At 34.1% G+C, this 25,546-nt stretch overlaps 1 protein-coding gene across 2 annotated transcripts; it reads right to left on the bottom strand.

Annotated features, from left to right (window-relative positions):
• Positions 1–264: 264 nt before the first annotated feature.
• On the bottom strand, positions 265–20,657 carry LOC145614114 (histone-lysine N-methyltransferase ATXR2-like). 2 transcript variants are annotated; one of them, XM_081669116.1, is made up of 16 exons: positions 20,465–20,657; positions 19,394–19,590; positions 19,210–19,285; positions 13,545–13,630; positions 13,125–13,453; positions 12,403–12,515; positions 12,289–12,320; positions 11,409–11,557; positions 10,261–10,348; positions 9,355–9,403; positions 9,224–9,278; positions 9,055–9,124; positions 8,859–8,928; positions 8,460–8,536; positions 783–839; positions 265–668 (listed from the first exon to the last, which is right to left on the bottom strand). In XM_081669116.1, the coding sequence occupies exons 2-16, from the start codon at positions 19,475–19,477 to the stop codon at positions 555–557; spliced, it is 1,449 nt and encodes a 482-aa protein (XP_081525242.1). In that variant the 5' UTR covers positions 19,478–19,590; positions 20,465–20,657; the 3' UTR covers positions 265–554. The 2 variants fall into 2 exon arrangements, with proteins under 2 accessions (XP_081525242.1, XP_081525241.1); XM_081669115.1 differs by having other exon boundaries at positions 19,394–19,600.
• Between the last annotated feature and the right edge of the window lie 4,889 nt (positions 20,658–25,546).

The following is a 25,546-nucleotide window of genomic DNA, read 5'->3' on the forward strand; positions in this document are numbered from 1 at the left end:
CCAATTAGTTAAATGGGTTCAGGCGGGTTGGTTTCAGGTTGGGATTTCCAACCTGAACCCGACCTGTTTAACTTCAGGTCGGGTTCGGGTTGACCCAATTACATAAACGGGTTGAAAATTTCTTTCAAAACCCATTTATTTCGGGTTGGGTTCGGTTCGGGTCGGGTCAGCTTTTGCCAGCCCTAGCTGGTAGCAAATGTCAATCTTTCCAAACAATTATGCAAAACTTCATTATACTTAACTAAGAGTAATAACACACTATAATAAAAGAGTCACATCCACCTAATTAATGGATGAAGCATAACACCAAGTTAGAATAAATTTTATACAAAGTAGTGAATGAAGCAGATAAACATAAAAAGGCAACTAGGCGAGGTATTATAAACCATACAAAAAAATCTTTCACTATGTGATCCGACTTTCTACACAATAACCATACCCGAGAGAGAAATGAAACCCGATTGCTTAATATCGAAACGCATATCTAGATATCTAAAACATATTCTTAAAGACCTACCAAAAATACCAAAAATGGATTGCATATCCTATTTGTTTCAATTAGACTTTTCCTCTATGCACTTGGGGCACTTGCATCTAAATCCATAATCAGCCAGTAATTTCTGCCTTTCTTCATAGGGCAGTTCCTCGTCGATATATGAGATAGTTACCTGAAAATAAACAGAAGCCATCATTTTAGTGTAAACACTCTCACCAGAACATCATCTCATAAGAAAAATTGAATGCTCTTGAGATTCAAACTACAACCGTTAAGGTCACTATACCTCCTCTCCTATTTCAATGGGACGTAGAGCAATTATCATCGCTTGGCCATCTCTATCCTGTTTCTCAGCACAAAAAGCAAACAAGAATTCAATTTGTTTTCCAATAGAATAGTTAAATAGTAAAGTAAAGTTCTTGGACAGTGATTGACAAATGAGTACAAGATAATGATTTTTTTAAAAATAAATAAATAAATCATATTGTTAACTTTCAGACTTTTAATTGGCAAATGAGGAGAAAATCCAAGTTATCTTCTTGATAATTATCAAATGGCAATGTTGTAATAAATGCATAATATTTTAATGGTACTTAGGTAAAACAACTAAAGATAATAATTTCGCCCTAAAACCGATACTTGAAGTAGCAGTTTAGCCCAAGCGCTACTTAAACTTGCGATTAAGGGGTAAAACTTAGGTTACATGGACACTTCATCCAAATGTCGTGTCCGTATCAGACACCGACATTAGTGGGACACACGACGATACGTCTTGAACTGTATCCTACTATTATATGAGTTGTTCAACTTTTTTTAATAAGAAAATTTAAGTAAGATAAGTAAGGTAATTGTTAAATAATATGAGTGCCTTCATATATAGTATGATCTAATAAGAGGACAGAATAACAAATATATGGTTAATATATTTTTTTTAAATATATTATACCCCCTCTGTTTTTAAATACTTGCTCCACTTTCTTTTAATTTCCTTATTTGGAAAACTTTTATAATATATATTCATTTTCTCAAGTAGTGGACCCAATTTTATTACTTTTAGATCCTCTCTCCTCCCATTTACCTTCCACCAACCCTACTATCTCCATATTTTAATACTTTCTCCAATTTCTCCTAAAACTCCGCGTATGGAGAAATGGAGCAAGTATTTAAAGACGAAGGAAGTATGAATTTTAACATCCCGTACTCGTGTCCCTTATTTTGAGATAGACGTTTTCTCATATCCGTATCATACCCTTATCCGTATCAATATCCGTTCTCGTGCAAGCTAGGGAAAAACTATAATCTCAAGTAGCACTTTTGCCTGTGATATTACAATTTTACCCAAGAAGATAAACTGAGGCTCCCTCGCGAATGAGCATAGGGTATTCAAGACTAAATAGGATATTCAAGACCAAATCATTTGTGTCATGCATGATACTTTCTTTCTTAGAGAGTTATTATAACTTTCTTGAAGTTTCTAAGAAATTCTTCTCGGGATTGTTTGGTTGGACTATTTAGAATGAATTGGAATAGAGTTAGAGTCCATTCCATCCATTTTATTGTTTGATTAGACAAATTTAGGTATAAAATCTCATACCAAGGGGTTTTAATTCCACCCCATCCCTCTGAAATCTCATACCCACCTTACCCCCTAAAATTCACAATCTATTGCTTTAATGAATTGTAAAAACCATTCCAAAGAATAAACCAAGCAAGTTTAGAGAAGTATGGGGTTTAGAATCCATACCTCTCTAGTATGAGATCCTATACCAATCCACTCTAACTTAACAAACCAAATGACCCAAAAGTTCTTAAAGTTTAAGTCTAAATTTTGCTTATAAATTTTTACCACTCAACTCATTAAAAAGGATTTTTTTTTTCTTAAGCACCTTAAGATTCTTTACTTTACCTTTAGATTATCGGTTTAATATTTTGTCTATTCTTTTTTTTTTTTTTTTTCACTTTCCATTTTAATCTAGGAAAATTTGTCAAGATTAAGCAAACATTTGCTCGATCTTCCCAAAATAAGCAAACCTTTTGATGAACTCAAAGTAAGTTGACCTCTATGAGGTATTTTCTTTAAATAAGTCAGATAACTTACAACCTACCAAACAGGTAAACTTCTCCCTAATTCTAATTCAATTTTTTTCTAATTATAATTGATACGTAATTAAATTGTATTTAAATAAATAAAAAATAAGGAAAAAAAATAAAAACAAAAACTCACCACATACAACGCTCCACTCCCATCCCCACCATCCACCGCACTGCCACACAAAACACCTCCCCTATCCTGACCCCTTTCTTCCCCTCCCTAAGCGCCAACGACCAACCTCTCTTCCCCTCCCTACACGCCGGCCCGCACAGAAAGCCCAAAACCCACTTAAACCACCCCACCTCAAAACTCAATTTTAGACAAACCCTCCCGAAAACCACCAGACCTCGATTCCCTACCCCGAAACCCAATAATACCCTCTCGAAAACCAACAACCACCACATTGTTATTGTTATGCGGATTTGTGACTTTAATTATGTGGGGTGTAGGAATTGAAGGGGGACAAAGAGAGGGTCGGGATGTGGGGAAGGCAAGGGACGGTGGATTCAGTGGAGATTTCGATGGTGGAGGTGGGAGGGTGGTGATTTCGGTGGTGGGGATGGGATGTGGAGGTAATTTCGATGGTGGGGATGGTGTTAACAGTGGCCGATGGGGCAAAATCGAGGAGGGGGGCTAGCGGCTCTAATGGGTGTATCTAAGAAATTAAATTTTTTTTAAAGAGTATTTTAATAACTTATTAAAATAACTAAAAAAGACCAATTAAATTACGATATGTGGCATAAGCAACCCAAATAACCGGTCACCCCGTAAACTAACAGGTCATGACTTATTTTGAGAAAATACCCCATAAAGATCAACTTACTTTGTGTTAATCAAAAGGTTTGCTTATTTTGGGAAAACCGAGTAAAGATTTGCTTATTCTTGACAAAATTTCCTTTAATTTAATAGTTTTTGTTGTACTCACAAATTATATCCTATATTTGCCTTATCTTTTTTACCATCTTATCCCTTCATCCCCATAATAAATAATCATTTCCCAGTATCTTACTTGATTTACCTTAGAGCTCAAGCCTATAGCTAACGAGCCTTTAGTTGCGGTACAAAGTTATTGACAAGGAGATTCTTACACAAACCCACCTTATTTGCATTCTCTTTCTTACTTATCTTCAACCTACTCATCTTAAATATTTTATTAAATAGTGTATCAACAATAATGGAATAAAACAAAAAAAAATAAAAAAAATAAAAAACAAAACAAAACAGAATAGAGTATAAAGTTTTACTTAAAAGTAGGACTCTTAAGCATATACACTATTCGTGTTTAAGAGGCTATTTTAAGGTCTCCGTAGTTAATTTTATCTTTTAGGGTTATAATGCCTATAAAGGCACGCAAACATGATTTAAAAATAAGATTGTATTGTTCAGATTTAATCCTTGAGCATTGCTTTATTAGTTGTTAACTAAGAACATTTGTTAGCTAGCTTATTGTGGCGTGTGCTCATTTTTTTAGTTACGAATAGTAAAAAACCCTCTATGGAATTAGTGTTCTATCATTTATATTTCAGTCACAAGATTCATTTTTTTAGTCACTTAAATTCACAAAAAAAATTCTTAAACTTTTGCCAAGTTTCAAAATAAGTGCTCAAAGTTTGTCAAGAATAAACCAATCTTTAGTCGGTATTCTCAATATAAGTCGGGTTTTTTTAACACTACAAAAAAACAGCTCATTTCCGACGGAACGGTACCGACGGACGCTAAAATCCGTCGCAAAGTACGAAATTTCCGACGAATTTGATTTCCATCGAAAATCCGTCGAAAATATAATATTTTACGACGGATCGGAAATTTCCGACGGATTTTAAACCCTTTCCGACGGAATTTTAGTTTAAAAAAAACAAAAACAAAAAACAAAACAAAACCCTAATTAAAACGGCTCAACCCCACATACACTCTTTCATTTCTGCGCCTCTCTCTCCTTTCTCTCCTCTCCTCTTACCTCTGCTCTCTTCTCCTCTCCTCTTCCCTCTTCTCTTCTCACGCCCCTTCTCTTCTCCTCTGATTCTTTCCCTCACGCCCTCTTCTCTTCTCTAATGGTGATGGTTGTTTATGGTCATCGTTTAAAACAAATTAATGGGTTTTAAGGTCAACTTCGACCATGAAAATGTTAGATCTAGACTTTTCATGATTGAATTTGGCCTCATTGAACCAAGTTCGAGGTGAAATTCGAAGCTAATTCGATATTGAAGGTAAGTTTAACTTTTTTTATTTTTGTTTTTGGTTTGGCCGAGTTCGGTAGGGTTTGATGTTTTAGGTGGCTGGCTTTGGGTTTGGGATAAGGTTTCGGTCAAGGTTTAGGTGGATCTAGGTTTGGTGGGGTTTTGGATAAGGGTTCGGTCTTTTGGTGGATCTGGGTTTGGTGGGGTTTTGGATAAGGGTTAGGTCTTTGGGTGCATATGTGTTGGGTGGGGTGGGTAGTGGTGGTGGTGGTGTGTGGTGCTGATTTGTGGGTTTTGGTTGTGAGTGGTGCTGATTTGTGGGTTTGTGGGCGGTGCTGATTTGTGGGTTTGGTGGTGGGCGGTGCTGATTTGTGGGTTTGGTGGTGGGCGGTGGTGTGGTGGGTGGCGCTGGGTTTATTGTTGTGTCTCTTGGCTTAGATAGGTTTAGGGTTGGAGGTGGTGATACGCCGTGCCAGTGATAGAGCGACGTATTTTTTTTATTTCGTAATATAATTTTTCGTACAACGGAATTTCCAGGTACCGGAAAAACCCGTTTCGGCAAAAATTCGTCGGAAACTACAAACCATTTTCCGACGATGAGTTCCGACGAAATTCCGTCGGAAACGAATTTCGGGGTGTTTTCGACGGACTTTTTCCGTCGAAAATGGCCAGTTTTCTAGTAGTGGATGAACCCAAATTAAGTCAATTTTATAGGATATCTTCCAAAAATGAGTCAAAAGCCTATTGGGTTAGGACTTAGGAGGTAACCATTATGACACATGTCATAATGTAGTTGGTTCTTTTTTAAAAAATTAATTAAACTTATTATTGTTATTAGTTATTACAAAATCTTTATTTATTTCAATTTAAGAAAATAAAAGGAAAAATATTTTTTAAAAAATGCTAAAGTACCCCCTCTCTCTCCACTTTCCCCAACCAACCCCCCTTTCCCTCCCCTGCCCACCTTCCCACCGGCCACTAGTGGCACACCACTCCCTTTACCTGCCTCCCCATCCCCCACCTCACTACATCCCTTGCAGCCCCCTTCCCCATCCCCATAATAATCAACCAATGAAATGACGTTGATTCAAACAAGTACCCACACAAATCATCTCCTTAGTCCATCCTACGGAGTATACCCACTCTTTGTCAACCACACCAACTCAGCCTTCGACTCGGCCGATTCATCACCCACGAGGGAGTTGAAAGGGAGTATTGTTATGCAAGAACAATTGTATAACGAGGGTAAGAGTGTAATCACACATAATGTATATTCTGATTTTAGAGTAGTACCATTAAGTGATCAATTATATCATTGGGTGATCAAATAGTACCATTTAATATTTCAGTGGTACTAACTACGTGAATATATAGTATAAATAACTAATGGTATTATATAAGCTTTTAGTGGTATGATTTAATGTGGTCTCACACATCTTTCTCTCTCCTCCTTTCTTTTTTTTCCATGTGACTTTTAATATTTAGTACTCCCTCCGTTTTTAAATACTTGCTCCATTTCTCCATGCGCGGAATTTTAGGAGAAATTAGAAAAGTAATAAAATATAGAGGTAGTGGGGTTGGTGGAAGAATAAAAAAATGTAAAAGGCAAAAGTAGTGGAGAGAATTGGAGGAGAGAGAATATATGTTGGGCCCACTAGGTGAGAGAAATTAATTATATATGATAAAGCTTTCCAAATAAGGAAATGGAGCAAGTATTTAAAAAGCGGCCGAAAAAGAAAAGTGGAGCAAGTATTTAAAAACGGAGGGAGTATTTGTTATGCTGTATATTTGCAAACGCATAACAATACTGCATAAATGCTTTCTCATCACCCACATGCAACTCAAAAATCTCACTTAGTTCTTCTTCATGTCAATTAGGCCCAATAGGCCAATTAACCTCCAAAGAAGCAAAAGGAGTGGCGGCAAAAGCATCAGCACCTTGAACATCACGTGGTGAATTTCGAGGTTCTCAAATTTCAAATACCCATTTGCCCCAAGCTCTTTTTCTCACCATTCCTCCCCACCCCTACCACGGAAACCACTACCCCTACCTCAGAAACCATTATCCCTCCCCACTTGAAACCACCACCCCTTCTCACCATTCCTTCCCACCCATACCTCAGAAACCACCACCCCTACTCCTCCCCATACTCCTGAAACCACCACCCCTTTCCTTCCCATGACCCCAAAATAACCAACACCCCCCCCCTCACATACCCTCGAAACCACCACTCCCTCCCTCCCATACCCTCGAAACCACCTTTCCCTCCCACGAAATTACCACCTCCTCCCTTCCCCACAATTGAATCAAATTGAAAAGGGCCTTTTGTTATCAATTGCGAGACCTAGGAGAATTTGAGGTGGCTGTGGGTAGGTGGTTTTTTTTTTTTTCTTTTTTAATTTTTTTTTTCCAAGGTGAGAATTGATGTTTTAAAAAATAAAGGAAAAAAAATACTACCTACTTATATTTCTATAGCTGGTGAGTGGAGGGGTAGCAAAGGTCAACTTATTTTGAGTTAATTAAAAAAAAAAAAAAAATTCTAAACTAAATGAAGTAGAAAAATTAAGAGATTTGGAATTAGTGCCTTATATCATGCATCTAGATTCTAGAACCACATCAATGAGATTATTATAAATGGGTATCCGTAATTTCCCTTTAATCCCAAAAGCTCACTTTCAAATTTAATGTGAAGCGGGTAATACGTAGTTTTATGATGGATAGGAGGAGTCTGAAAAACATATTACCTCTGCTCAAACATTAGTAAATTCACGCTTACCGATACAATACTTAAACTATTAACACCTTTGGTTGTGTTTTAGTAAAGATTAAAATATACCTTGAAACAAATATGTTATTATAAGGGGAGTATGAATAGTGCCAAATTCCTAATATTGCAACTAAAGTGGAGCAAAGGATGTATATGACGATATTTCTTCAAACTATCATGGGAAATATAATTAACAAATAAAATTGTAAATATAAAATGTCCAAATTATGGGAAAAAATAGGAGTGGAAAGGAGCATCTAAGAATTGGTTGAACAGTTGCATGGAGAATTTTTCATTACCAGCAACTTTACAGTAAGCAAGTCCAGATAAACAAAACAAACTAGTCACACATCATGTCAAACTTCTGAAATTTGTATTTATTCAGCTTGTCTTTTGATTTCCACAAGTCTATAGCCTACTTACAAATGTTTATAAAAATAATTTGATATATTCCAAGTTCATAACAATGAAAACTTCATCTAGTTAAACCTTTTTACTATATGAAGAAGAAAACTATGTAGGAATATAACTAGGTGTTAGACCTAAGTGTACAGGTTCAGTAACATACTACAATGTGTAATTATTACAAAACAGGACAAAAGGTATTCAAGATCAAGTTTCTTAAGGGATTTCTATAAAATTTTACAGATGATATCTTATGATCTGTTAACATATAACATATACTTGTATATAGTAGTTATTTTAAAGAGTGAATTATATTAGGTAGATAGATATTCCTTTCTTTTATTCTATTTAGAAACAGCAACAAAATGAAATTAGACAACAAATTTTGTCGAAATCCAATGAATATATAATTCGAATGAGATTGATAAAAAAAAAAAAAAAAAACAAAACAAAACAAAAAACAAAACAAAACAAAACAAAACAAACAAAAAAAAAACAAAAATAAAATAAAAAAATCTTACATTCTCACTCTTGAATGCCTTTGCATTTGGACAGCAAGAATGGTTCATACAACTCTGCAGAGGAAAGAACGCGGTTCCTACATGGAAGATATATACATGTTGATCTCAAACTTTTAAGAAGTAAATTAAATAAAATAAGATGCTTCGTAAGAGTTCTATTATCTTCTTTTTCATTTATCTTATGAGCTTGAATGAGAAGGAAAAAGTGTACAATTAGTATTACAATACGCATTATTTTTTCAAGAAAAATGAGCGTTTTCAGTTCAACTAATATTAGCATAAAACGCAAATCCAGGCCACTCAATTACAAAGTTCAATATTTGCAGCAAATGCATAAATTACCTACAAAGTCTACTATATTATTCTTAATCCCCAGTCATTTAAGTACACGTATCCTACCTTGACAACAAATTGAATAATCATCACCAAGGGCATCCAATATTGAACGAGTTACAGCTTCAGCTGCTTTCTGCGTAAATTTTCAAGAAAACAGGCTGTAATAAAGGAAATAATCTAACCTTTGGGGATCCTGGTAGATCATCTAATAAAGGAAAACAGGGCAATGTTTAGAAACAAGTCAGAAGCAGCATCTAACCTTTGGGGATCCTGGTAGATCGTCTAAAAAGAGGAAATAATCTTCGACAGGAGAGGCCACAACCAAATCACTATAAATAAAAGAAAAATTAAAAATGATGATTTCCTTTTTTCTAATTCATTTTCTGTTGTGGAGAGAGAGGGGGGGAGGTATAAACAATTTTACTTACAGATTATTTAACTCAAACATGCCAATGATATGACCATAAATCTCCAGCGAGAATACTCAAGATTGTCAAGGATAAATGTCAAAAGTTAAAACGCAAAACAAAAGACTTATTCAAGTAAAGAGCAAGGATACGAGGTGCACACTCTTCATCAAATATGGCTGCTTTCAAGAGCTGCAGTGACTGGCAAGCATAGTATGACATTAGGGTTGCCTACTATAGCTATAAAGAAAAAGCATAGTAGTGTCAACACAATGCATGAATATCGGCAATTCGGCATACATATATGTAGATCCTGGTTAGGGTGATGCTAAGCTGAACAATGTTAAGCTTCTTTAAAAAGAAAATAATAAATGAACAATTTAGAACATGTTTTGAAAAAATTTCAGTTTCCCGCATCATGCAATATTTAAACAGGAAATATGTCCATCACTAGGGAATTGATTAGTTAGCTGGGAAACGTTTTCCAGCAATATTGTTTTCCCTAATCTAGTATTCTCCAGAGTATTCAAGTTTTCAATGTTTTGCAGTTTTTTTCACCCCCATTCCACACCCTCACTCACACACAAAGCCTTATAAGTTTTCAATGTTTTTCAGCTTTTTATCCCCCCACCCACCCTCACACACACCCACACAAATCAAAATCACAGACTTTCAAGTTTTGGGTGTTTTACAGCTTGTTTTCTCAACTATGTTGGCTAACTGCTTCTAGATTTCCAAATATATATCAAACCATGCCATTACTACAGCTTTAACCCTGAACCAGCCTAAAGTTCCGCCATGGATTTCAGAGGATATTCCATCCCATTATTTGAGACTAAGTTAGTTGTTCCATTAACAGGATTTATAAGGAATATGAAATTTCCTATTGTTCCACTGCAAGAGATATTATGCATAAATTTTACTGTATTCATACATTTATTGCAAAATTTACGTACAGCTTTACAAATAAAAACTGTACCCTAGAAAGCACAACTATTAACATATAACATAAAATCAATGGCTTTATTTACAAAGTTATTTAGTACAAAAAGGATTACCTCAAATGCAAGCTCTTTAAACTGCAATCTAAATGCAACTTCATTGCATTTCTCAACATCTTCAGGTAATGCAATGCAATCCCACCACCTAAATTTAAGGCATAAAATATTGTTAGTCCTTCAAGACATTCCAGGAATGATTGCATAACGTTAGACATATCTACATCATCATCTTCTTCTAAAATTAATACTAACATCTTTCACATATTCAGTAAAATTAAGCTAGATATGACTTGCAAAGAAGTTTGTGACCCAGACTTTGGTAAATACAAAATGGAAAAAACAAAGGTCGGAATAAATAAATAAATAGAATAAATAAAAATAAAATTGCATATCCAAGTTTAATTCTTCCTATTCAGTTTGCAAAGCGCGTTAAAGGATTTACATATAATGACAAGTATAACAATAGGACTCTGACTTCTGAGGCAATAAGCCAATAATCACATACAGTTCAGAATATTACAAGTTCAAATTGACTACAAAGACTAATTTACTGCCACATGAGTGTTTTAGAGGGTTGCATTGCATAGCGTAATAATAGTAAGTAATAATTATTACTCCTTTTGTCCCTATAATATAGGCCACATTCGATTGAATATCATTTTTAAGATTTGGAGATGAATACCATAACTATCCTTTCACAATTTGTTTACATCACCATCATATCAATGTAGTCTGTTTTAGAATTTTGAAAGGCATAGGGTACTATCAAGGGTCATATGCAAAGCTGCAAAAGTTTAAAAAGAATTTATCATTTAAGCTTTCAGTATGTTTATTTATAAAGTAAAATAATTTTCTTAAATTAAAAAAGTCTTCCAAATTACAATACTTTTACGTTCAAAGATACATATTGCATGAAGAGATATTTCTCAAGGACTGCTTTCTTACAAACTCAATAATCAGTCAGTCAGAATTCATTATGTTCCAAACTCCAACATAGTTCTCAAACCTTCAAAACATCATACCCAGACATAGATATGGAGCACACAGCATAATTATTTTAGATCTTAAATGACTCCTTGATAGTAATTTATCATCAAATACCTAGAAAGTAGTTTAATTGACAGATTCAAGAATCAAGATGTTTTCTGCATCAAATTAATAGTTTAATGGGGATAATATTGATCAATACCACTTGTTTCTAGTACCTTCTCTTGTACCCCATAGAGACTGGTTTCCATGCTTCCAGAAGTAATGATAAGTCAACTGGTGCATCACTCGATGCTTTGCAGCAGCCTACTTCTTTGAGACGAGCTTCCTTCAACTTCTTGTATCTCAGACTGGTCATAGCAATGACCTGAAATCCAGTACCGCGAAAAGCAAATGACCTTAGTAATGTTTAAACACCACCACCTTACATTAAAACAGTGACAAAAAAAAAATACATTCAAATCAGATTTTGCAGGAGAGGAATATATTTTGTAAATTTTATCATTTCAATACAATATTCTGTACATCGCATGAAATGATAATAAAGATATCAATCAGCCCATGCTAAAGGCACAAATGCATCATACCACTTGGACCAAGAACCAAAGGGTCAACATGTGTTAGAAATACTAGGGATACAGAATCAAAATGGGTGTGGATCTGGGTATTTGTCCATCAAAAATTAATATTAAGGACACAGGAAGTCGATTCAAAGAGTACACGCACTTACTCAAGGTATCAAAAGATGTGACTCAATTGTAGTACGTAACACATATGGTGACTCTCCAAAACGATTACGATGTTACACACTCTTAGAGATGTTTATCACAAGTCAATACATTTGCAAAGCTACTCCATGTCCCATTCACTTCCAAAATTATATTCTCATTTCTTCTAATATTTTCAAAGGCCGAAATCAAGGAATTTTGTAAGCATAGATAAAGACTGTTGAGAACAAGAGACCCCTCAGTTCGTTGATTTGGTGTGTGCCTGTTTGGTTCAACTTTTTACTTCTTTCCCTATGTTAAATGAGCTGAGCATAAATAGTTTCATAAGCTTGAATTCGGGTTTGGTGAATGGGGGGTGGGAAACTCTTACCTTGGCAGCTAGAATAAAGATGTCATTAGTATCTGCAGTATTACAAATTGGAGAGGATAAGTTGGAAAGACAAAAAGGAAAATAATCACAAAATCAATAAATCAAGAGTCTTACCATTTGCATGTTCTACAAACTTGGACAGTGATTTCCGGCAAGCAGACTTCGAATTCTCCCCTAAACAAAGCAAAGAATGACAGGTTTCCCAGTCAATCTCTGCACAAGATTTACTGTAGACAGACAACATAAGATATCAAGTGGTATACACAAGCAGCTGTGAGATGAGATTAGTTATATACAAGTACAAAACAATTTTTGGTTGGTCAACGTAAAATATGTACTGGTATTAAGGCTGTTGGATTCTTCTATGATATGACTGTATGTCTGAGTCTTGCTCCTCAAAATTCTTCCACAAATTGGCTCTACCTTTTTTCACCGCCAAGAGGACTTTATATTAATATGATCATAGAACATTGCTGTAAATATATTATTATGTGCATTGCTGCTATTTAATATTATAACTTAATCAATTAGCATAAATTATAAGGGGTAAACACAGATAGGCACAGGAAGAAAATGGTTTAAAACATAAATTCCAACTTGTTAACGATAAGCCAATAGTATGATCCATACACCATACCCACCAAAACCCAATTTATGTCTGATCCTACAATTAATATTATAATCAACTAACAAAATGCTTTTCAGCTATTACTGATCATTCTCCTCATACTGTTGATATTGTTAATGCTATGACTTGTGAACATAAAACCTTACCTATTCTCCTCATACAAGTTCAAAAATATCTTATTTTATTAAAATAAGGTTTTGGCCGTTACCTGCAGTAGTACTCTTCTCCACAACCACCAGGGCAAGGATATGGTGATGGCAAGGAAAACTTTTCAGTGTAGGGTAATACAAGTTGGCCACCCATTAGTGACTCAATAACTTCCTGAGAAAGTGGAATCCTGTCCTTTGAGTTCGAAGCAGAACACTCTCCTAGATTAGAATCTTCTAGTTCACAAGAGCCATCTTCCCCATCAGAAGAGTCACTATGGCATTGATTGCTAAAAGAAGCACCTAGTCCTTGAAAATATAGTTTTCTCCCAATTTGAAGTTCAATTGAGCCTATGAAACAGAAGCAAGAGCCACATACAAAACAATCCATCTGCAAATGGCAAGATTAACCACTAGTGACTTATTTTGTAAGAGTATTAAGCGGATCAGAGAAACAACATCATCGGTCACATCAATGAGACCTTGTTGGTAGAGTGCTGTGAGCCCACTAGCATTTGGTCTTTCAGCACAAGTTCTCCGTCTTTAAATTCAGCATCAGCATATACTCCTGCAGTAAATATAACGAAGAAATGACATCAGATTTGTATAACAAACAGAAATGCAACAGTAATATATAATAAAAATGTATACTTAACAGAAGCATACAAATAATTAGGTTGGCAATATTGGCATTCTACACAACAAAAATACTCAAGTACTAAACATTAAAAACTCAAACATTGCCCAACTCATTAAACCACCTAAAAATATGGCCAAACATAAATAATAATTTATACTTGTATATCAATTCTTCTTTACTAATATTTTACATGAGTCATGAGAAAAGATAAAGACCGGCATATAGATATATATATGGTCCATCGAAACAAAGTCTTCTTGAGAAAATTAGTAATTTCATTGGCACAGAGAGGTTAGGAGTCTTAGGACTGCTGAAGGTATAGTACCTTAGACCTAAAAGCTACATACTTCTTCCTAATCATTTTGCTAAAACTCCTTTATCATTTGTTCCAACTTAATTTGACCATTTTTAGGCAATGGTCAAAAGTACACTCTTATATCCTATCACATCTACCTTTTTTGTTATGATGAAATTTGATAACTAACAACTATTCGTGGTGTGTGTCTGTGTTGGAGGAAATGATTGAATTTAAAACATTCTAATAAGATGATTCTACTTCTCTTTTTGAAGGTTGTTAACACTTTTCGTTTTCACTAATTTGATAATGTTTTCTACATATTTTCTATACTTCAACTTTGACAAACCCCTTTGACTACCTTAGTACCTTACCCCTCTTACCCGCACAATATTTACACTTTTTCACTCATTCTCCCTTTTTTATCTAACTTTTCCTTACACTCATCTATCGTTTTACACTATTACTGTATCCACCATTTCCTTACACTCCCACATCAACACTCTCTCTACAACTACCTTAATTTACTTTTAAACAAAAAATGTCACATTCAGAATGGAATGGAAATATACATTGGACTGAATTGGTTTTAATCAACCTTTTTCTCATTTTATTGAAATAGAAATCTTTTGCAATTATTATGATATTCAACTACAAAACTACCTTTCGATAATAATAAATAATTTTTAAAACCTTTCATTTATTATTATATTTTTGGAAACTCAATTACAATACCACATTATAAAGGTTTTTAGCTTACCACGATAATAATATTAAGTTTTGACAACCTTAAACCATCATATTGCCTAGGAAAATGGTATAAAAACTATTGCCATCATAATAACCACAACCAATATTTTTGAAAAGTTCAACATAAGGAAATATGCCACTCAAATTTAATCCACATGTAGAGTTTTGTTTTCTTTCCAAGGGAGTAAGTAATAAACGGGATAATTTCATTCATGAAAATGAAAGAATTAAGAACTAAACATGAAAAGCTTAACAGCATAGTACTTTTCTTTCGTTAAAATGTGCCCAAGTTGCAATGAATGTAAATAAATAAATTGCCACATTGTAATTAATAATAATGACAAAATAACTTGCATAATTTCTTGGGTAATAAAAAACCAAAGGAAGTATTGTAAGATGACGTGTTATAGAGAGTTTATTTATGAGACGGAAAAGAACTTAGATAAAGAAAAAACCATCATCGTGTATGAGTTGCACAACAAACAACAACATGAAGTTATTTCTAAGAACATCTAAAATGGTTGTAATTAGGGACTTAGTTTGCAATTCTTATAAGTCCAAGCTACTACCTTTGCCATTGGAGTTACAATGGAATATTAGCTATCAGACAATAGAACGAAAAATGGTAACTAACCATTGATTGACAAGTGGAGCACATTTAAATAGAAAGATACTCTCTCAGTTGCTTTTTATTATTTACTTATTTCAGTTTAAGCGTTCTCCTTTATTCTTTATGTTTCCTTTCATCACAAAGTAGAAATAAAATTAAAATCTAACTAATTTTGTTTTAAAATTAGAAACATTCCAATTTTATCTCTGCTATTCCATAAAACATGTGACCATCATTAACTATATACCCATTGAAACCAATTTTTGTATAAATATTTATTTACTATAAATTCAGTATTTTTGTTACATCTTTACGGCTCTCTTTAAATTAAAGTAAACACAAAATTTGTGTTCATGATACTAATGTAAAGAATAAAAAGGAATGAAGGGAGTAGTAACTAAAGTAGTAAAGCTTAAGGTACAAACTAGGTAGAAAGGAAATTAGCTTGAAATATAATGTGATAATTGAAGATGCTCTAATATCAAGCAATGAGGTCATTTCTTGTTTAGATAAGTCGCTATAACTTCACTTAGGCCATGTTCTATTCACCTTAAAAAAATAAGATTAAGTAAAAATAATTTCAGTTCAGTAAAAATAAGTTCAGTTCAGTAAAATTAATTTCAGAGTAAAAATAATTTAAGTTCAGTAAAAATAAGTTCAGTTCAATAAAATTCAGTTTTCTTAAAGAAGAATTATAATAGAAAATCAGTAAAAATAATTTTAGTTCAGCAAAAATAATTTCAGTTCAGTAAAATTAATTTAAGTTCAGTAAAAATAAATTAAGTTCAGCAAAAATAATTTCAGTTCAGCAAAATTAAGGTGAAGAGAACAGGGCCTTAATGGTGTATACATTATTGCCTTGCACCAATAAAGCCCCTTGAATTGCATCACATCATTACATGAATTACACAAGCTTGAAACCTCTCAATCTCCCATCATTCATAACCAAATTATTCTTAACCAAATTTAGTGTTAAGTTGTAGGGAAATTCTCTTTAGTAACACCATAGTTTTTAAATTTCTCTTTGGTAAATTGTAAAAATTCTTATTATCCTTGGTAAACTACAATTATTTATAGGGAAATTCTCAATGGTAACCCCCAACTTACTGAAATGGTGACCCTCTTTTTTTTTAATTGTACAAAATGACCTTACTTAAAAATTTATTCTCACTTATAACCTTATTTCACTAAAAGGTTAATTTAACTAAACTATGGTTAGGTTTTGTTTTTTTAAAAAAAAAAGAAAAAACTTTAAAAAAAAAATAAATAACCCACCAATCAGCCACTCACACGCACACCACCACCTTCAAATTAAACCTGGCAGCCACCGCCACCATCCTTCACTACCGGCGACCCTAACCCATGACCCATGAACGCTTCCCAACCACCGCCTCTCCCTCTCTGTCCTCTGACAACACCGAATCCCATCATCGCACACCAATTCAAACACCGACACGATTTCGTTTGTAGGTGGTGGTTTCGATTTCAGGTTAGGAGGGATTTGGTTTCGGGTCTGGTTTGGGGAGGGTGTTCGAATTCGGGTGGCTCGTCAACAGAGAAAGATGGAGGTACGACGAGCCGGCGAGTGACCATACTATGGGTCGTGGGTCAAAGGAGAAGAGGAAGTGTCTTGGGTCTGGTGGGGTTGTCGGGTTGGGGTGAGGGGTTGCTGGCGGCCGTGGCGCTGAGGCGGCGACTGGGTGAGCTGAGGTGGAGGTGGTGGATGGGAGAGGCTGATGGTGATGGTTGCTGGAGGTGGTACAGTGGTTGGGTGGTTTTTTTTGGTTTTTCTTTTTTTTTTTTTTTATAAAAAAATCTAACCATGGTTTAATTTTTTAACCAAATAAGACTCATTAATGTTATGAGTAGGATAAATTTCTTAATGAGGGTCATTTTGTATAATTAAAAATAAAGAGGGTTACCATTTCAGTGTTACAGAAATTGGGGGATACCATTGAGAATTTCCCTTATTTATATTAAACCAATGGTGACATTAATTAATCAAGTTAGTAATTATTTAACCATGGCTAAGGTTTAAAATTTAAAAGAAGTTTTAATGCCTAAAATGCCCTTTTTTTATTTTGTCTGACCATATGCGTCTAATCATCAAAGATGGAAGGTTTAAACAATTAAATTTCTTCTTTCTTTTTTTTACCATTAAATTTTTTCATTCATCTCCATTCAATATCTTCCAATGAGATTTTATCACAATTGTAGTGCAATTTCTTGGGAGAAAAATCTAGGTCCACACCAGGGATCTTGTAAAGTATATTGTGTCAATTGAAGACGACATTGAGGGACTATATTTGAATATTCAGGTTAATTTTAGTGTGGATCTTACACTGTTTTGGGGTGAAATTTGAACTACGCTTCCCCACCCCCACCCAATAAAAACCGCCCCTCCCTTCACCCCTCCTAACGCATGCGAATTTGGGGCAGAAATTGAGGTTAAAGGATGAATGTGCTGCTATGGAGATGCGATTCGAATAATTGTCGTCGTTTATCATAAGGTCAAAAGTTTGGCATTGGTGGATGCGAAGTGAGGTGTTGGTGGCGAATTGTTGCTATGATGAGCTCGGTGGACACGGTGGGTGGCGGGTTTCTAGTGGATGCTGCCGGGAGGGGTAGGGGGTGGTGGCGTGGGAATTGGGGTTGGGAGGTGGGCTGGATTTGTAATTTTCATTGATTTACGCTATTACATTGGGTAAACTAGAGTTTGTATAAAAGGGGAAAATTGATTAGGAAGGGAATAGGGAAAAAACTTTTGGAGGTAAAGTCAAAATTGGGGATAAAATAGGGTTAAATTAGTCATTTGGTCTTTACTTAACTAGAGTTAGGCTTATAATTGCATATTAGCATCATTAATGTCACCATTGATTTTATATAAATAATTGTAGTTTACCAAGGATAACAAGAATTATAACAATTCACCAAAAAGAAAATTAAAAACTATAGTGTTACCAAAGAGAATTTCCCTAAATTCTATTCATGTACTAGATTGCAAAATATATCAAATTTATCACTTCATCTTTAACAATTATAAATCCCATATGAACAATAATCCAATCAAAAGGACATAAGAAAGCTAGTGTATTCTTCATCATTCTCAACTCCATTTAATTCAAAAATCATCCTACACCAAATTTTGACCAACACTCAAATTGGAGTATATAATTTCATGTGGTAATCTTGTGATGCTATCATGCTACTGAGTTCTAGAAGGTTTAGTGAGACAAATGGATCTCCATGTTGCACAACAAAGTAGTTGCAACAAAGTACTCGATTACAACACTAAAACTGTGCATTAAACAATGCACATAACCAAAGTGGAAATATGAAGTACCAATAAATTTTTCGTTTTGCTACTTGTATAAATGCATGCATACATACATACATATATTTATCACTTTGGAGTGTGTGTCTTAACTTTAAAGTAGAGTTGTCAAAAACTGCCCAATCTATCCCAAAGTGACCAAAGCACGAATTTAATTATGCACGAACACGATGAGTCAACATAACCTTAATGAGCCTAACTTACATGACTCGACGCATCAAAATCCATTCCAAACTCAACCTAAGCTAACATGTTATGAAGTAATAAATAAAAAAATAAATAAACAACACATTTGAACCATACTAAGCTTATTAGATTATTTACTAAGGTATTCAAGAAACACGCCTAAATAAAATAAAAAATTTGCAAATAACCTAGATATATGCCAACTCAATGCACCATAAAAAATGAGCAAAAAAAAATTGCTCCCAATAATGATAATGCGAAGAAACAATATACACAAAGTACAAACATAGACAATTAGAAGAAATGAAAAACAAATAAAAGTTATAAGTTACCCTTTCCAAGTTCACCATCAACTTTAACTTTGAGTCCGTGACATGGTCTTGTTGCTATCAGTTTATCAAAATATTCCTAACAACCCACAAATAAATGTCAAAATATTTACACTTACACTCATTGTTTATCAAAGTAAAAAGATATATATATATATATATATATATATATAGGGAGTATTGGTACCTGGGTTTCGTGAGAAGAAGGAGATTGGAGTAAAGCATAAATTTCAGTCGCAAATTGCAAATCAAGGGGACAACTGCATGCCATAATTGGATGACGGCAGAGGAGGAGATGTCGGCGTACTGTTGTCAAGTCCCAACCAGAACAATCGTACCCAGCCAAGTACAGCGCGGATCCAGGACTTTTCGAGTGTTGGGTCACTGCCGTATACTAATCAATCATTAATGCAAGAATATTAAAAAAGCTAATTTAAAAAATAAATAAATAAATAAATAAAAAACATTCCAAAATTATTGAATATCCATATTACAATCAAATAAAAAAATATTACAATTGCTCTCCACGAGTTTTCAAGTTTTCATGTTTTGATGTCGATCTATAATATCATTTATGACTACCTTCAAAAACATATCTCTCTCTATACAAGTAATCAAGCAATCATTCAACACTCTAGAAAATACTCTTTCTACACTTTCCATAGCAACGGAGAGAGACATAGAGTTAGAACCAACTACAAAAGCAACTAACTTGATAATACAGTATAGCTAAAAGCCTAAAACACAAATAGTGAGCTTAGCACTGAACATATACAAATTCAAGGTAATTATTAAAAACCACTAATCACTATATCCAATTGACCAATTCTAATATCAGTTTCCAAAAATCAGAAATGCAATTATCCAAACTAATCCATTCCAAAAAAAAAAAAAAAAAAAAAAAAAAAAAAAAAAAAAAAAAAAAAAAAAAAAAAATTAGAAACCCTTCTTAACCCCCTAATTTCATTCATAGATTAAATATGAAATCATCAAATTTACTAGCCCATTGTCAATTAAAAATAACAATTTCAAAGAAAAAAAAAATCAGAAATTCAATATTATCAATTCCAAAAAAATTCAGAAACGCTAACTCTCTAATTTGACAAATTTAATAACAAATCAACAATTTGAAAGAACATACACACTAATTGACTAGATTAAATAACACAAACAACTCAATTAAGCACAAAACCAACCCAACAAGTAAACAATTAGTGTATAATACGAAATTAAAAAACTTGAAAATCATCAAAGTTACCTAGAAGGCTGTAGGAGTGGAGGCAGTCCTGGAGTGCGGCTGTACGGTGGGCCGTGAGCGCTGGGCGCTAGGCGGCGGCTGAAAAGTGCGGCGGCAGCGGTGTGGCTTTCAATTTGTCGGAGAGAGAAGAGTAACAATACTGTTGTTTTGTTTTTTTTTTTTTTTTTTTTATATTTTGAAACAATACTGTTGTTTTGAATTATTTTTTTCCCTTCAATTTCTTCAAATCTTCGTTCAGCGTTGTTTTGTTTTTTTTAAACTTTTTTTTTTTTGGGCTAGGTCAGGTGAGTAGGCGACCCACCGTGACCAAGGGTGTGGGTTGCGCTCTGATCTCCGATTGCTAGTTGTCGTTTAGCTCAGTTTATAGCTCGGTTTTCTGTTTTTTGGTTTTAAAATCATATGATATACGAAGTACTTCCTCCATTTCTTTATAGTTGTAACTCTAGTCTAAAATGGAAATGTCACAATAGTTGCAAGACTTGCAACACGCTATAAATGGAAGGTATGTATAGTGAAAATTGTACTATTACCTTTAATTAAAGCACATGGCCCACTAGATTATACTCCTAACAACCTTTTAACCCCATTTTAAGTGTATTACAACATGTGAGGTCCACTTTTCTTAAACTAAGGTAGTTAACGCGCGCGATGCGCGCACATAGCTAGTCAAATCTAGAGACTCTTTCGGCTTGGTCTTAAAATCATAAATTTAGTTGTTGACAGATTTAATGACAAAAAAATATGTAAACAACTATGTTTATGAGTATATAAATGTCCAAGACAACTAACATTAAAGCATGAGAGCAAATAAGTACATAATTAAATATTTTAGAGGGTATAATTGTCCAAACACTATTCATTAAAAAAAAACTTGTATACATTAATGAGGGTATATATGTAAATACACATTTTAAAGGGTATACTTGGCATTACACTATTCATAAGAGTAACTTTTTACTTTTTTATAAGGTAGGGATATCGTGATAAAGTGTGTGTTGCAACTATAAATATTCGGAGGAAGTATATCATATAATGAATTGAAAATTAGTCAAACTTATTGAATCGTGATTTTGAAAACAACAGGAAAGTGAAAACACTTTTTTCTTGTTTCCTGCTTTTGGTTTTCAAAAAAACTGAAAACTAAAAACAAAAAATAATACCACAATTTTTTAAAAAAAAATTTAAAAATATAAAAAATATTAAATTACAAACAAATATAAAAAAAAAAAAAAAAAAAAAAAAAAAAAAAAAAAAAAAACCACAATTATTTGTGTGGTCTTCTTTTTACCCAAGTTATTTGAGGAGGATTTTGATACTACCTCCGTTAACAGTTATTGTACTTAAGCACTAATCCAATTTTAAAAAAAAAAACACACACACACACACAATTTAAGACAAATAATTTAAATTTTATCTTGACCATAGGTTCAGTTCTTTAGTATCTCTAGAATTATTGGGTTGATGTCTTGATGATTGAATTTTTTTTTTCTAGGTTTATAATTGATTTTTTTTTTTTTTTTAACTTGCCCTAACTATTAAAATCAACAATTTTAGATAACATACAAGTAAATTTAATTTTGTTAGGTTGATTATTTTTAATGGGAATTTTCAAATAGGTGGAGTGATGGAAAAAGACGATATATTTGTAACTTATTGGTTAATAGCCCTAAAGGTCTTGTTTTTCTTTCCTCTTCTGATACATTAGACATCTCTGTGACAGCAGAAAAAGTCCTTGAGATGTTAGATGTTGTTGTATAACAAGTTGGTGAAGAGGATGTGGTGTAAGTTATGAGTTTGTCACCGACAATGCTGCGAATTATAAAGTTGTTGGTGAAAAATTGATGACTTGGAGAAAAGAAGTCAGTTATTTTGGTCACCATGTGCTGCCCATTGTATTAACTTAATGTTAGAGGATCTAGATAAGAGAATAGATAAAAGGTTCATAGTGTGACAATTGTAAAGGCTAGGAAGATAACAACTTTTATATACTGTAATAAAACCTTAGTCCTCACATGGATGAAAGAGTTTACAAAAGGCAGATAGCTTATTAGGCATGGTGTCACTTGATTTTCAACTTCATACCTGATTTTGAGGTGTTTAAATGAACAAAAAGACCATTGTTGGCTTTGTTTGCATGCAATAAGTGGAGATCGATTAAGTTTGTTAAATTAGTCGAAGGGGAAAAAATACAAAGAATTGTTTTGGATACTTGAGGGTTTTGGTAAAGCGTTGTAACGTGTTTGAAGGGCGTCTTGCCACTTGTGAAACTTTTACGTATGGTAGATTCTGACGAAAACCCGATGATGGGATTCATCTATGAAGCAATGACACGAGCAAAAAATCTTTGTGGAAAGAAAGTATGTTTTTCTCATTTACTTATTCAATTTACAAACATTTACAATTGCAATTTGGTTAGTTCTTATACCACTAAAACATTTGGTTTGTTGATGAGCGCTGGGTGGATCACATGCACAAACCCTTACATGTTGCTGCCTATTTTGAAACCCTCAATTTCATTATAGTCCTAATTTTCAAGCTAATGTAGAAATTAAATAGGACTATATAGTTGTCTACAAAGAATGGTTCCCAACCCCAATGAAAGAATAATGATGATCGAATTGCAAATGGATGCTTTTAAAAATGTGAGAGGTCTATTTGGGTTGTTGATGAGTGTCATTTATGGCACTCATAAGGTCGTTTTCTTCGTAGTTTTATGCTTATTTTTAGCCTTTTATTTCGTGTTTTTAGGTAATAAATCTTGATTTGCGTGCTTTTGTATTATTTTAGAGAAATGCATATTTTTAATAGCTTTCTTATCATTTAATGCATTTCTTTGCTATTCTCTCGCCTTCCATATTGTTTGGCTTGTTTTGTAGGTGTGTCGGGATTTCCCGAGGCTCAAATGTCGAGAAGGAAGCCTAACACAAGCTTTGGAAGTCAACAAAACCGAGTACGGAAAGTTAGAGCGCAAGCAAATCAAGTTGGAACTCAAAGCATAGTGGCCTGGCTTGGGCAAGTTGCTTGCCCAAACAATTGAAGAGTTTGTTTAAGGATTTGAAGGAAAAATTTCTGTCTTGGTCAAGTCATTTTGCTTGGGCAAGCTACCTTGCCTGACCAAGCTCCTCGCGCATGACCTCCCCTAGCAGCCCGAGCATGGGCAAGCAAGCCTAGCTTGGCCAAGCTACCCATGCAAAATATTTCTTTGCTTGGCCAGACACCTTTGCTTACCCAAGCTAATGCGCCTGCCCAATCTCTCCTAGCAGCCCGAGCATGGGCAAGCAAGCCTAGCTTGGCCAAGCTACTATACCCATGCAAAATATGGGTTTGCTTGGCCAGGCACCTTTGCTTGCCCAAGCTAATGCGCCTGCCCAAGCTCCACTAGCAGCCCGAGCATGGGCAAGCAAGCCTAGCTTGGCCAAGCTACCCATGCAAAATATGGGTTTCCTTGCCCAAGCTATCTCGCCTGCCCAAGCTACGCTGCTTTGCGATTTTTACTCTTTCTTTCTTTTATTTATAAATAGTTTGGGGCTTCCCTTTGTAATAGAACCAAGTATTAACTTATAATTTCTCTCTCATATTTTAGCTTAGGTTGGGAGCTTCTCTATCTAGTTTAGGCTAGTTTAGGAGTAGTTTTAGAGAGAGAAAGTAAGGGATTTCAATGGTGGTTTGAGAGATTGAAGATTCAATGGTGACAATTGTATTGAAGATCTTCTTAATCAATCAATGAGCATTGCTCACTCTCTCTCCTCTTTATTTGCTTTATTCAATTTGATATTGTTTGGTTGATTTTGTTGATTGATTTTGATATTGGTTTTGATGGTTTGATTTTGATGTTTGATCTTTGATTAGTGTAATGGTTCTTCATATTTTGATGATTCTTGATTTCTATAGTTGTTTGTTGATTAGATGATGATGTTAGAGTAGTTCTTTGGCTAGGGATAGGGTGAAACTATTATGATTGATTGATTGTGTTTAATTTCGAGATTGTGTTGGTTAATTGTTGAAATTAAATTGATTAATGTAAGTTTGCATGTGTGGAATTCGATTAGGCCTTGAGAATTATGCTAGATTGCATTGTAATTGCTAATGACACGACCAATTGATTTAGGAATTGCAATTATCGATTGGTTTTGATTGTGATTCTCTTAGTTTGTTATTCGTAGAGACATCTAGCTTAACGATTAGGAGATAGCTCTTTGATTCCAATTGATAGCTCTTATCTTTAGTCTTCACAACCTTTGATTAGCATATTTGTCCCAAGTTGTTGCAATTGTCATGATTAATGTTGATCCAAAAAACTTCATTCTTCTTTTTCATCATCATTGATAATCCAAAAACTTCCATCCTTTTAATCATCAAATAAATGTGAATAGAAATTCTTCTATTCTCCATTAAAGATGGTGGCATTAAATTGGTTTTTTCCTGAGATTCTGATACTTCATTAGTGTAAAATTCATCATTCCACTCATTCTCTCTCCTCAAAATCCTTAAGAAGGGTCTTTTTTTCTTTTTCATTTTTCTTCCTTTTTTCTTTTCTATTGGCATCTTTGGTGATGAAAATAAAGGCTACTGCAGCTTCACCAAAATTTATTCTTTTGAATTTCTCTCTCTAATACCCATTTCTTCTTTTATTGAATTTCAGATGGGGCTGTTGTTGAGGGGCAAGGGCTGCCGGAGAATGGATAGGGCTGTGGCAGGCTAAAGCGTATCACCTAACCAAAAGTAATTCCTAAAACCACTAACTAATAATAGATGGGGAAGTAAGGTTGAATCCATAGGGAAACTAGTCTTTCTATTCCTAATTAGTTAAAGCAATCTAAATTATTAGTAACCAAATTATTATTGTAAAAGGGAACTAATCTAAGGAGAATAAAAGTAGGGAAGATTAAGAATAGAGAAAATCAATGAATAAAAGGTCTAGGGCATAGGTTCACCAATAAATAATACTCCAGAGTAAAACATAACAATCAATCATCAATGCATCAATTAATCAGATCATAAAGGGCTTTCGCTGCGTATTACAATTACAGAATTAATCTACCGGTATCAAATCGCATCTCTCAAATCTTAACTTGACCATTT

The sequence above is a fragment of the Chenopodium album genome, chromosome 25 (assembly GCF_948465745.1).
Source record: "Chenopodium album chromosome 25, dcCheAlbu1.1, whole genome shotgun sequence".
Taxonomy (NCBI): domain Eukaryota; kingdom Viridiplantae; phylum Streptophyta; class Magnoliopsida; order Caryophyllales; family Amaranthaceae; genus Chenopodium; species Chenopodium album.

Coding starts and splice junctions, on each gene's coding strand:
- LOC145614114 (XM_081669116.1), bottom strand. CDS start 19,477: ATGGCATGCAGTTGTCCCCTTGATTTGCAATTTGCGACTGAAATTTAT. Junction 12,516..13,124: donor GGAGAAGAGTACTACTGCAG/GTAACGGCCAAA, acceptor GTCTGTCTACAG/TAAATCTTGTGCAGAGATTG. Junction 8,537..8,858: donor TTATTCAATTTGTTGTCAAG/GTAGGATACGTG, acceptor TCTTCCATGTAG/GAACCGCGTTCTTTCCTCTG.